Source organism: Aphelocoma coerulescens, chromosome 10 (genome assembly GCF_041296385.1).
Source record: "Aphelocoma coerulescens isolate FSJ_1873_10779 chromosome 10, UR_Acoe_1.0, whole genome shotgun sequence".
Classification (NCBI taxonomy): domain Eukaryota; kingdom Metazoa; phylum Chordata; class Aves; order Passeriformes; family Corvidae; genus Aphelocoma; species Aphelocoma coerulescens.
Genome location: NC_091024.1, coordinates 4,985,237 through 4,999,042, shown reverse-complemented (window position 1 = coordinate 4,999,042; position 13,806 = coordinate 4,985,237). Strand labels below are relative to the sequence as shown.

At 43.2% G+C, this 13,806-nt stretch overlaps 1 protein-coding gene across 1 annotated transcript; it reads right to left on the bottom strand.

Annotated features, from left to right (window-relative positions):
• Positions 1 to 2,543: 2,543 nt before the first annotated feature.
• On the bottom strand, positions 2,544 to 5,323 carry BCL2A1 (BCL2 related protein A1). Its single transcript, XM_069025836.1, has 2 exons — positions 4,872 to 5,323; positions 2,544 to 3,397 (listed from the first exon to the last, which is right to left on the bottom strand). Exons 1-2 carry the CDS (start codon positions 5,289 to 5,291, stop codon positions 3,293 to 3,295), a joined length of 525 nt encoding a protein of 174 aa, XP_068881937.1. The 5' UTR covers positions 5,292 to 5,323; the 3' UTR covers positions 2,544 to 3,292.
• Positions 5,324 to 13,806: the final 8,483 nt, after the last annotated feature.

Below are 13,806 nucleotides of genomic sequence, written 5' to 3'. Positions count from 1 at the left end.
TTCCCCCTGGCGCAGATAGCAAAGAATTTCCCCTTCTCTAATTTTGCTGTAGGAAGGGAAAGTACATTTCGGCGGGATGTTTTAGCACCGTCTACCAAGCGGTTTCATATCCCTGTGGCATTCGGCGGTGGCCACAGGCTCTGGGGAAGGCTGTGAAGGACAGCCCTGGGCCTGTGGCTCCGGTGGTCATCGGTGGCCACAGGCTCTGGGGAAGGCTGTGAAGGACAGCCCTGTCCCTGTGGCTCCGATGGTCATCGGTGGCCACAGGCTCTGGGGAAGGCTGTGAAGGACAGCCCTGTCCCTGTGGCTCCGATGGTCATCGGTGGCCACAGGCTCTGGGGAAGGCTGTGAAGGACAGCCCTGTCCCTGTGGCTCCGGTGGTCATCGGTGGCCACAGGCTCTGGGGAAGGCTGTGAAGGACAGCCCTGTCCCTGTGGCTCCGGTGGTCATCGGTGGCCAGCCCAGGTGCTGTGCCCACAGGGAAGGTGTGCTGGCCACGTCGCTGTGTCCCAAGAGAGGCCCGACACACCTTTAACTGCCCAGGGCGGTGGTGGAGTCACCATCCCTGGAAGTGTTCAAGAAATGACCTGGATGTGGCGCTTAGTGCCATGCTCCAGTTGACAGTGTGGTGACCAGTCAGAGGTTGGACTCAATGACTTCAGAAGTTTTTACCAACCTAACTGATTCTGTAACTTTAAGCACAGAAAGAGACATTTCTATAGGAGAACAGGTGTTTTCATAAATCTCTTCTATGTGGCATTTGATGACATCTCAGTTTAGCTACTGGGTGCATCGATGAAGTCATGAGCTGTGCCATTGTGCAGCTCTTTGACCTCACCTTTTGCTCTAGAAGCAGCACTTTGTTCTCCCATGAATAGCCTGGCAGATCCAAGGATCCCTTGAACAGCGGTGCCCCAGGACCTGGGCACTACTCAGTGTCACGTATGGATAACTACATGACAGTTACATTTGTGTTATTTTATAAAACTTAGCTAAAAGCCCTGCTGTTTTCAGACATTTTACTGTGCTTAGAATTGGGATGGTACATCTCATCACTGCTTTTCTTGCCCTTCAGTGTAGAGCAAAAGGAGGTTTTGTCCTGATGAAGTTAACCTGGAGCCCACTGGCCCATTAATGATCCAGGCTTCTTTTGTTTAAGCCCTGCCCTTAGCATGAAGGCAAGTTCTCAAATTATTGTATCACCTACATTTTGAAAAGACACAGTTACCCTTTATAGTTAACTAAAAGATTGTACTTCTGGGTATAAAATAGGTTACTAGATCAGTGTAAAAGGAAGTGGATGAGGTATTAATAGATTGGTGTTAGCTAACATGCTTGCAATAGTGCTCAAAAAGGAACTGAGTATGAATTACTGTTCTTACCACGAAGACTTAGACTGCTAATACAGACACGTATGTCATAACGTGTTTTAAAATGTCATTTCTGACAGGTGCTTCCATAGGTGTTCTGGAGCTGGGCATTTTCCTTTAGCTGTCCCTTGCCCTCTGAATGCTGCCATCTTTCCTTCAACAGCAACAAAGTTTACTTCACAAATCCTGCCTCCATGCTAGATAATATTTTTTGTTTTCGCTGGGGAGGGAGAAATCCATGTTCTAACAAACATTAACATCTTTTTGTGTTCCCTGGTTAAACCCAGCACGTTAGACCATGGAATCACAGAACAACTCAGGCTGGAAGGGACCTTGAAAGCTCATGTGGCCCAACCTTTCCTGGAAAAGGGAGCCTAGATGAAACTATCTAGTGTCGTCTCAGTTGTATCCTGAAAACTGCCAAGGAAGGGGGACTCTACCACATCCCTGGACAGGTTGTTCTAGTAAACAATTGTTCTTACTGCAAAAAAAAAGTCTTATATTGAAATGAAAGATGGAGAGCCCATTACCAGAAGAGGCTGATTTGTTCTCTCAGTGTCATAAAGCCTGGATTTTCTACAGGATTTGTCTCAGAGAACAATGCCGTTGGTGTGCCACAGGCAGCTGCTGGCTCAGTTTGGTTCACCTCCCAACATGTCTAAAAAAAGAAGAAGAGTGTTTAGACCTGGCCTTAGTTCCCTAATGGAAAGTCACTACAGCTGAGAAAACCGTTCTGGAATGAATTCTTGAAGAACTACTGTTTAGCATTTGAAAGCAAATGGAATTTGAGTAAAAACATTAATTGCCCCAGACTGGAAAAACCTGGAAGTCTCTTATGTCACTCTCTGAATTTGCTGAGTTTTATGATATATCCCAAAACACTAATTACTGTCATCAGAGCTGATCCAGCTAATCCATTTTGCCACGAGATACCTGTTCCTTATACAAGCTACCAGATAGTACCTAAAAAGTACTACAGAAAATGAATGTCTTGACATCCATGGACATCAGGTCAAACCCATAAACTACTTGGATTTTCCAGTAGCGTTGTGATAACTTTTCTAAGATTATCTTACTGAGGCAGATCTTTTCCCATGCTCCAGTTTTTTATGGAAAAAATGAGACCAATCCTAAGGCTTTAAAATACATATTTTAATGTATTTTCTTAAAATATTAGTGTATTTACACAAATTTCTCATTTAAAAAATGTCCTGTCCTTGCCTGTTTTAAAATGTCTAGTTTAAAAAAAGTCAGCCAGATGACTACATCACACAAATATGAAAGAACATTCATTGTAGATGTGAGCAATTAAAAAAATACAGCACAGAAACACATACCATTGCATTAACAGTAAGTGAGTGCACGTTTTTAAGTTGCTAGCTCCCACAAACAGTCCTTCCCATAGAATTTGCTTAGTCTGTGTCAGTAACTTCTACTACCCACTTCAATATTGGAGTTCCCTTTTTTTTTCCTTCACAAACCACCCCCCCCCCTTTTTCTTGTACAGAGGTTGCAATAAAATGCATTACAGTAGTATTTCATTTACAAAACAAATGACATTAAAAACTTGTTTCTTAACCCATTGGATTGTATTTCACTAAAACAATGTCCTTTCATGGAGATGCAAAAGAGATTCCAAGAGCTGTCTGCATGTGGAAAATGATCTCAAAGCAATCCTGCCTGGAAAGGTGGACTTGAATTCTGCACGATGTTGTGCAGATTCCCCTTTGGAAGGATCTCATCTTCAGATTTGGTAATTAGGATAGCATGTTAAACATTGCATTTAGTCAAAATAAATACAAATAAATTAAAAACAGATCAGGGGAGGAAATTATTCTCTTGTTGATATTGCTTGGAGGAAGGCCGAGAAGTGAAGCTTGTGGCAATATCTAGATTACACATGAATGGCAGATCCTTTTACTTCAGTAGTACTCTCTGAACAAGGAAACAACAACTATGAGCAGGGCTGTGATTTTGGAGAAAGACAGTAGTGGTCTTCTTTCAAACTTTGTTAGGAAGCCATTTTCCTGTGGAAAAGAACAGGCACAGTCAGGGACAGCTTAAGAACAACATGTAGGGAAACCACACCACTCTCTGCTAGTGTCAGATTAACACAGTGCTGTTGAGGGACAGCTTCTCAGAGCCCCACCTCCAAAAGATGAATAGGGCTTTAAAAACAGTAGCTGAAAATAGCTGCACCTTGCTGAATGTTTGTTTTATCTCCAAGTCAAGACTGTGCTCTCACTGTGTAAATAGAAAACAAACATGAACTCTATCATCTGAGCCTACATCTTCCAGGAAGGTACAAGTACTATGTTTCTGGTGTGGTAATACACTCAGAAATATCTTCCTTTAAGCTTCCCTATTCTGCTGTGATGAGCCACCTGTTATGACAGAATGTTGCCAGGAGTTGATACTTCTCTTAAATAAAATTGACTCTATTTGAAAGAGATGGAAAGAGAAGCCTTTATAATAAATCCAATGCATCAAGGGGCTGTGAGTCACTATCACCTTTTTTTGCTGCTACACACAGAGAAGGATTTAAACAAGCAGAAAGAAAAAAAAAAAAACCAAAAAGCAAGACACGAAAAAATAAATCAGGGGGGAAAGAAAGTAATAGGAAATATGAGAGAAGTGAGATGAGAGGGGGTGGAAAGATAAAGTAACATTTACATATAAGTAAAGGGAAAAAGTACCAAGGAAATAACTGACACTGGTGTCATTGATTCTCAGATTCCCCTAACTGAAAAAAAAAAAAAAAAAAAAAAAAAAAAAAAAAAAAAAGTATTGGCATGATGAAACTTTGCAAAGAAAAAGGGACTTTCCCTTCCTGGCAGAATTGGAATTTCAGCACCTTGGCAAAATAGTCCACTTATTGACAAGATTTTTTCTCAGCATTGACCACTCATAGATGGAAGTTCTAGGATTATCTCAGTCCAAACAGAAAAGATTTAACAGCAGTTGTACTTACCTGTGCATTTGCTGTAAGTAAAACTGATTTAGAGGATTACATAATGGCTTTGTTGAAATCCACAGCAGAAGTGCTGACCTGATTTGTGAGGATCGCACCTGTGTATTCTTCCCTTACCTTGAACTTAAGTATTTTTGGACCAACTCCTTTATGAAAGCAGAATTGCTGCACTGACCTTAGGATGGCACTTAATTTTAGATTTAATAATGGAAATTTCAGGGTACGCCTAGTTTAACCTGTTTGGAGCAGGAGGCTGGACCAAATGATTTTCTGAGGTCCTTTTCAACCTGAATTATGATATGATCTTGTGATTCAAAATTGGGAAATGCCTTTTAAAAAGAAAGTTGTCTTTTCTCACTGTTCTGTTTAAAGCAGAAGAAAAGCTCTCACTGTGAGTCTCAATGAGAATTCCAGGCACCAAATATTAAACCAGCAAATGAAACCCTGAATAAAATTGTTTTGACAGTGTCTATACCAATAATAAAATGAAATCTTCTAATCTAGACTTTGGTGGAAAATGTGAAACTCACCCAGCCACCGTTTGCATCAATCCATTCGGCTTTGTTGTTTATGATGTACTCTGTGATGAAATAAGAGATCTCCTCCTTCTCTTCTGCAGTCAGCTGAACCCCATGCTCTTGAAGCTTCTTGGTGAGAAGACCTCCAAACGTAAATATGGTCATAATTCGTCCCCAGTTAGTATTTCCATCAGCAAACTTTTCCTCCATGACTCCATTGAAAATTCTCTTGGCAACAGCTACAGAGGTGATGTCAATCCTGTCCAGGAGTGGCCTGAGAGCTTCCTCGGTTTGGTCTTGCAGGGAAGATGCAATGCTTCTCAAGACATGAGCAACCCTGGTCTGGGCTGGCCCGAGATGTGATTCCTGGAGCACATATTGCAGATAATCCTGAGCTAAGTAATAAACGTAATAGAACTCAGCAGTTTCCATTCAATATGAAATGCAGAGAGCAGTTCACCTCTCTTAATCAGGGTCGGCAGTGAGCAGCCACAGGACATGCAGCCGGTTTTGTTTCGTCTGGTTTTGATGGAATCTTTCTGCTTTCACCACAGAATTTCCTGTAAAAGGTAGTGACTTAATGGTGTGCGTTGGGGAATATGTCACAGAGGAAACGAAAGAAAAAGTGTCTCCTTTTATGTCTTGAGTGATTTATTTCTCCAAGTAGTGTGATTCTAAAATTGACCAGATTTTACCACATTCTTTAGCAGCATAAATTGGTATTTCCTAGGGACTTTTGCTACACACCACTAGCAGAGGTTTGGCATTTGGCTTACAAAATTCCAAGAATGGTGTATGCTAGCAAAGGTTAGGCATTTGGCTTGAAAAAACATGCCAAATAAGTACATGCTGTTGGAGGTGCAGCCCTGCCAGCACCCCCAGTCCAATCTTCTCGCTGCTGGGGTTAAGGCTGCAATCTGTATTGCAGGTTTATGGGTTATTTCTGGTCACAACTTTGTGAAGAAACTGGTAGACATTCCCAACAGGATGGAAGAATGGATAAACTTTCTTCAGCACTCAGGGAGTTTTACTGAAGTACAAAAAGTGGAAGCACAACAGTGGTACAATTATGGATGGACAAAGGAGAAAGTCAGCTTTATAGCATTATCCCTGTTCCAGAGTGCTCTTCAAGGTCCTTCTTTGAAGATTTGAATGGGAAGCTTCAAAGATTTCTTTCCCCCATGGGGAGTTCTGCTGTAAAAGACATTTTAAGTATAAAAGACAATGCTAATGCAGGCAGCATGTCAGAACATGGGATGGAAAATATGGGGCCAGTGATGTGTGATACCACCTGAATCTTTTAGGACAGGTAACAAAGAAGTATCATGATCCCTACAACTTCTCTTAGATTCAAATTTTCTGTCAAGCTGTTATTTTTGGGAGAAGAGGCAGGGGCATCTAGCCAGCTTTTTGCTTACAAACATCTTCTGAGGCAATCTGATCTTGCTAAAGGGCCAGGATATGTCTGTAGGCAACATCACCCCATTGCAAAGGCTTCCAAAAACAGCAAGCAGTTTGATGTCTGGAGACTCCTCTCTTTCTCCATCACCCTTTCTTTATCCCTCTACTTCTTACCTGCCTCTCTTTCACTGCTCTTCCTTCTCTGAAAACAAAAGGCACTCCCAGCATCCCCCACCAACAGCTTTTCTTTGTCCCAGGAGTGGCTGTGAGCCTGTTTCCAGTCCTGGGTGCTCCCTGATGCTCAGACCTAAGAGGAGCAGAGCTGCGTGCCTGGTGGCCAGCACAGGGCTGCAGTCTCAGATGTCAGGATAGCACTGGCACCTAATTACACTGGGGAAAGCCTGTCTGGACTGTGATACTGCTCTGGTGTCAGCCCACTGCTAACCTCAGCCAGCCCTGCAAAATGCGTGTGCTGCTGCTCTGACATCACAGTTTTTGCAGAAACTCATTGAGTAGACCAGGGTAGTTTTCCATTTCCTGCTCAGTTTTTTTCTGTATGTGGTGAGTCTGGCCGAGAGTAACAGTGATCTTCCATCATAGCAGGGCTTGAAACCTCAAGCTAGAACCAGCACAGCATAGAAAGCTGGATCTCCCCTCTTTCATACACTCATGTTCTTAGCAAAGCTCATTTTGAGAGTTCAGAGGTGTTCCCTATCCAATACCTGCAGCTGTTGCTTTGGCAGAGCTGTCAGGCTGACTTTGCCTTTGTTATGTTCGGTGATTTCAGCAAAATGCTAACATTTTATGAGGAATGAAAATGGAAAAGAAATAAAGGCTGTAACAGTCTCTAGCTCTTTCCAACTGGACAGGAATGTCTGGTACAGAGGGAAGTCATTGCTCACCCAGCCAGACCCCCTCCTGTCAGATGCTTGCTGTAAACAGGGCTGAGAGAGGTACTAGAGCAGACATCACAAGAATCCTCTTCCTATATAGCACAGTCTGTGAAATTATAGATCACTCCTGAGTTTCTTAGTAATTGATTAATGAAAAGCTTTTTGTATTCTTTGAGAATATAAGTAATAGTTGAATATGAGAACAGTGAACAATACTTAAGAAGACCAGTTTTGTTTTCTTCATCACTGACAGATGCAGATATTTCTTCATTAGTGGAGCATGTAAGATTCTGAGGGGAATGATGAAATAAGACTATGAATATGCCACCATTATTGAAAGAAATCAGTGTTAATACCTTGGCAATTTCAGTGCAAATGCTGCTACTTACAGTCCCTTGATTTCTTAAAGGGCTATGAGGTGAAGCTGAGGGCTCAGCTCCCAGAATGGGGTGGCAGCTCTGAGCAGGCAGCTCTAACAGCCAGCTGTGACACTGGTGACCAGAGCTCAGGATGGAGCTGTTAAAAATGCCCCAGGTCTCTCTCCTTCAATGTTTTCAATAGCGTGCAGGGCAGGGTGAGGTTCCAAGTGTTGGATGTTCAGCAGCAGTGACAGTTTACGTATCTATACACACAAGTGATAGTGGTAAACTCTGAACACTCTAAGAAATCAGCTTTGGCATCTCTTGCATCATGCCACTCGAATGCTTTGAGTCTCATTTTCTACATTAGTGTCTTGCTTTCTTCTAGCAGACTTTATTATCTTTTTGCAGTTGTAAGTGAATACCTCTAACATAATGAAACTCTACTTTGTCTCCCCCGTGCTGCATAGACTGCATTCTCATACACTGCACTGATTCCTCCTTGTTTTCCTCTTTGCTGAATATACCTTAGGTGTTAATTGTTAATAAAAGGCTTGAAACAGAAACCAGCTTGACAGGGAATCTCAAATGCAAACCCTCCCCTCTCTACTTGGCAATTGAAGTGGCTTCAGATACTTAGATTTAAATCTGTGCCCTGTGGATTTCAATCCACATCCTACCCTAACCTGAAAAGGCTTATTTTTCCAGAACAGATGGGGACTGAGTCGACAGATCCTCATAAAATTGACTTGTGAGAGACGATGTTATCTCATCGTGTTCGAGACAAAACCAAGCCAAATAACAAAAGCTTTGCTGAGCTATCCCTGCTGCATCTGCCTTGCCGGAGTTGTTCCAGTTCCAGGTTATTGTGGGAACGGTGATTTTTTTTGTGATTTTTTTTGTCTGGAAGAACAGTCCGAGGCCTTAAATCAAAGATTTTTTTTTTTTTCCCCTGCTTTTCTTCCCTTTTTGATGTCCACACCGGCATGATTTTTTTTTTCTTTTTTTTTTTTTTTTTTTTTTTTTTTTTTTTTTTTTTTTTGCGTGGCATTGGATCTCATTGCGAAAGAACGGCTCGGTTCACTTGTAACTTTGCAGCTGTCCTGCCCTGCCCTGGTACGAGACTCGGGGAGGCTTTGGTGGCTTTGGTGGCCGGCCGGGCCGGAGCGGATGCGCCGCGCTGGGGCCGCTTGCCCAGTGGCGTGCTGACATCTAGTCGCAGCCGGCCGCGCTGCAGCAGCGCCGGGGGAGCGGTGCCGCACACCCGCGGTTTTGGGTTCTCCGTGCAGCAAAGACCTAAAGTCCCACGGGATGGGGACGCAGCTAAGCGAAGAAGCGATACTGTGCTTCCCGAAGAAAGCCGGCCGTGCCCCGGGCTGCAGCCAAAGCAGCGCGGGCAGCAGATCGAGGGAGGGATTCTCCCTCTCGGCGCTGGTGGGACGCTGCTGCGGTGCTGTGTCCATCTCTGGGGTCCCCGGGGCACGAAGGACGTGGACCTGTTGGATCAGGTCCGGAGGAGGCCACTAAGTTGATTAAATGGATCGACCATCTCTCCTATGAGGAAATTGGGATTGTTCAGCCTGGAAGAGAAGGCTTAGGGGTGACCTCGTTCCAGCCTTCCAGAGCCTGAGGGGTGCCTACAGATGGAGAGACACCATTTACAGGGGCATGGAGTGACAGGACAAGGGGGAATGGCTTCCAACTGAAAGATGGTAGATGTAGATTAGATATTAGTAAAAAAATCTTTACTGTGACACTGGAACAAGCTGCCCAGAGAAGTTGTTGCTGCTTCATCCCTGGAAGAGTTCAAGGCCAGGTTGGATGGGGCTTTGAGCAGCCTGGTCTAGTGGAAGGTACCCCTGCCAACAGCAGGGGGGCTGGGACTAGGTGATCTTTAAGGTCCTTTCCAACCCAGACCATTCAGATTTTCTCTGATTCTATGAATTCTGCCAGCCAGGAAACATCAAAGCCTCCTGTCCAAAGCATGGAAAGGTCATCTCCATAAATTTTGGGAGCAGTTAACTTCAAAACACTTAAGACCATCTCCTAATGTTTCTTGGATGGAGACAAAATAGCAGGAGCCTGGATCTCAATTTCTGTGGCAATTGAGACTTTGACCCAGCTTGCATTCTGTGGGTCAGACATGCACTGAAGGCAAGTTCCAGGAAGGATGGGAGGATGCAGCTGGTTTTGCATCCTCTGGGGCAACTGAGGCGTTCTGGGATAATTGGAAAGCCAAAGTGGTCCCTGGCATAAACTAAAGCAGGTAACTACTCCAGCTTCCTGTTGAGCTGTGGTGCCATCTAGAATGACTGAGGGCTGAGCAATATGGCATCAGCTCTCTCCTGCTCCCAAAATACCACACAGCAAAGGCTAGGGGGGGATCAAATGGAGATGCGCCATTGATCAGACATGAGAAGGTGGTCATTCAACTCCTGTGTGACTCCTCTGTAGCACTCCAGAGACCCGAGGGAACTGTAGGAATGGCCAGCTTTGGCTGTGTTACTCAGGATTCAGCTGCTGCCTCGCCACTTCCCCTGGTAACTCATCTCAAGTCAGAGCCTGTTTTCTTCTGAACCCCAGGTTCTGTCATCACCATGAGTCAAGGAGCAGCCAAACATACTTCTCCACTGTGCATGTGTCATGGGTCATCATGTGCATGTGTGCAGACACATGCTCTACATTCTCATAAGCCTTTCCAAATGTTTATCTCGGATTAGGAGAATTTGAACACATAGTCATAGTTGCCAGCAGTGAGCCACAGAAATGTAAAGGTCCCTAAGCTTCCCAGACAATGGAGCATGAACAAGTCGTGGAAGAAGCTTAGCGAGTTCTTGCAGATGCCAGCAGAAACACTGAAGTCAGCTTCATGGCTGAAAATACTTGCTCCCAGAAGGGGAAAAAAAAAAATCTGCTTGTGAGTATTCATGAAATAAGAAGCCAAGAGCTCATGCCTCAAAATGGTGATCCAAACTTTGTGTGTCCCTTGCACCCATGAGTCAAAGGTGGTCTTGAGTTTTGGTTCATTCTCCTGTGGCAGGTGAACATGTGCACAGTCATTTGTGATTGATCAGCAGCTTTAGTTCAGATCTGTGTCTTTCAGCCACATAATTCTGCCAGGAGAGACAGGCATTCAACACCTAAACCTATTTTAGACACTGCTGATACTCAAAATGTGGTGAGACAGCATTTCAGTGACATTATCTGAGCCTTGCTTAGCATACAGAGAGTCCCACTGGATCCCAATTCCAAAATATGAACAAGATTTAGGTCAAGAGTTTCCACTGAGCATGGATAGGATAGATACAGGTGCCCAGTTCCTTTAGGTGTCTCTGGAGAAAAAAAAAAAGCAGCTATTCATTAAAGCTACTAACAGTTTAAAGCTAGGCATGCTTTTAAATTCTTTGCTGTTTGATTTTCCAAGAGAAGCTTATGTGCCTCATATTTTTAAAATAAATCACTTTAAAATTCAAGCTCACTTTACCAGTTACAAGTTACCTGGGTGCCTTGGAGCTTTGCAGTCCTCTGCATCAGCCCTCCCAGGAGTGTGCTTGCTTCCATGCTTCTCCATCTTTTAAATCAGCCCTGCATCTGCTCCTGCACTTCTCCATTATTTAAATCAAGGCTGCATCTGCTCCTGGTACTACTGGTAACCTTTGCCCTGGGTCAAGTGTTAGTGATCCATAGATTAAATATCTTTCCTTTAGAAGATAATGTATTCTCTTAATAAATCATTTCTCCCCCCTTTTTCCATATCCCCTCTGTTGATGGTCCTATAAAAGAGGGTTGCAGCAACACTGGTATTTCTACTATAAATTCCTCTTCATGGAGGTTCATAACTCGTCTTTGGTTTGTTTTACATGCAGGGCTCCAGTTTAGGGGCACATTTGTTTTTATTCCCCTTTCAAATTGTTTTGAAATATTTCAAGTTATAAAATAGAGAAAAATACAAATGTACAGTGTATAGATATTTTCCTCTTTCGTAAGCAATCCAGATCTTTGGATGGAAATTATGATTAGGAAATGAATGTGTAATGGGATTTCAGTAATTTTCATATGTTCAAAATAAATATTGGTATTACAACACGTATCTGAACCCTAATTCAGTAATTTTACTACGGTTTTGTTACCTTTTCAAATGTGTATTTGCATGAAAATGTTGTGGTGCTAGTGCCTACTGCTTGCAGACTGCTTTTTAAAATAAAAATTTTTAAAAAACCCTTCATGTAAAAGAAAGAGAAAGACATAGACTACATTGCTGTTTGGTAGGACTTTTCTGAAGTCTAAAATCAGTTGGTGTGAAGGTCACTGCATCCATCTATAGCCTAAGAAACTGGGCTCCATGTGGTAGAATAAAATCGCCTGCATTACTCAACTGCAAGGAAGAATTTGTGAACTTAATATCCCCAAAGACCCTTCTGGAGCGTTCTTTAGCCCTAACTGCATTTCTCATTTTCCTGATTTGCACCATTGCAGCAGACACTTGGCTGTTGGCACTGTGCAGTATTTTCAAACGATTATGTGTAAATTGCTGCAAATTATAGCAAGAAATTAGCTGTAACTCCCATGGCATATTTTTATCCTTGTGTTTATTACGATTTTCTAATCCTCCAAAAAGCATGCTGAGATGGCATTTCTGTGCTCCTAGGAGAAGGCTGTGAGCAGAAATAGCAAACTAATCTGTCTCCCCAGGTATTTATACCATCGCTGTGCTGTCTGAGCATGTAACACTGTCCCCTTGATCTTTTTAAGTGAAATGATGTCCTGCTAAATAAGTGTGAAGGAAGCTGATGCTACTGTGACTAGTTATCCAAACCTGCTGCCATTCTCTAACCAAAGCAGAATAAAAAGTGATTTGCTTTTGAGCTCATTTTTTAATGATGGATCTTTACAGTGCTCTGTGCTTTGAATTGCATTTGTCCATCTTCATTGCCATGGCTGTGTACAGAGCCTGGGGTCATCAAGGGAATTAAGCCTGTAAGCATCTTAGCAGTGATACTGATCCCAGGGCCTGCTCAGGCCCTAAAATGCTCCGTCTTTAAGAAAGCTGAACTCTTTTAGACCCTTCCAAATAACCTCAACTTTTGCCAGCTGTTACAGGCAATAAAGCAACACCGAAATGCCCCAGCCAGGAGTGGGGGATGTTCTGTGCTGGGAGTTTAACCTGCCCAAGCTAGGAGGAGTGTCCTGCCCCAGCTCACTGAGCGTGGGGAGAGGCACTGAGCCAACACAAACCCCACTGGCCTCACGTAACAGCAGGAGTGGGACTATGATGATCTTTCATTAGGCAACAGTGAGGCTGATTGCTTTTAATCTGGGAGGCATTTTAATGGCCATCAGTAGCAAGAGCAAGCAAACTCCATACCAGCAGCTCAGTGCATGTAATTCTGAGTTTTCACAATAAAACCCTAGAATACCCACTCATCCTCAGCAGACTTACCTTTGTATCAATTTGGGACTAGATTCTTGGCATGCCAGGGAATTATGCATCATAATGACTTAATCAAGGGCTTTCACAGTGTATTCTGGAGCTGAGAAACCTTTTTAAACCCAAATGCAGATGGAAGCTTGGACCCAGCAGCGAGTGCTTTGCTCATGAAGTCAGAGGAGCTCTGCACAGACTGACCCCCTGTGCCTCTGCAAAGCTCTATTGATTTTGGTAACTTCATCTGTGCAGGGATGTGAATCTATTTACAGGGAGCTAAATGAAGCCTAAAGTTATCGATTTTCAAGAGCAAAGAACTTTAGTTAAAAATCTCTTATGTTTTCTTAATTATTCCTGATTTTGAAAACATGGCATCACAGCAGAGTAATGATATTAAAAAGCACCAGTAAATAAATCAGCCAGTTGCACGTGATTTAATGCAGTAAGGGCAGAGAGAATGGGACTGACTGGATTAGACAAGGTTTTTATTTGCTCTTTGTGCTGGATAACTGTTAATCACTCAATGAGAAACGCATTTCCAATGGCCAGTGCTCAAGCAACATAAATAATAGCAACATCCTTGTTTCTCCTTTGCCCTCAATCTCCTTTTGGAGGCTTGACAATAAACAGCCATTCCCAATCTATTCCGTAACTCAGAATCCAGACCCAAAAAGCCCCCATGAAATGTAATTAGTTTACTTTACTTGTCTCTCCTTTATATTCCTGAGCTTATAAATGGCCACTGCAGTTCCAGAGGGAGTCAATTTTTCTGGCTGCCTACAGGGGATTGAGAGTTGTTGTCTCACTTGAGCACAACTCAGTTCTTTGTGGGATGTATCGGCAAGGGCCCGTGTTTGCTACAAAAGGTG

What these genes read in the sequence shown, in the direction of transcription:
- BCL2A1 (XM_069025836.1), bottom strand. Translation starts at nt 5,291, where the DNA reads ATGGAAACTGCTGAGTTCTATTACGTTTATTACTTAGCTCAGGATTAT. An exon ending in TTGATGCAAACGGTGGCTGG is followed by an intron (nt 3,398 to 4,871) that starts GTGAGTTTCACA and finishes TCTTTTCCACAG; the next exon opens with GAAAATGGCTTCCTAACAAA.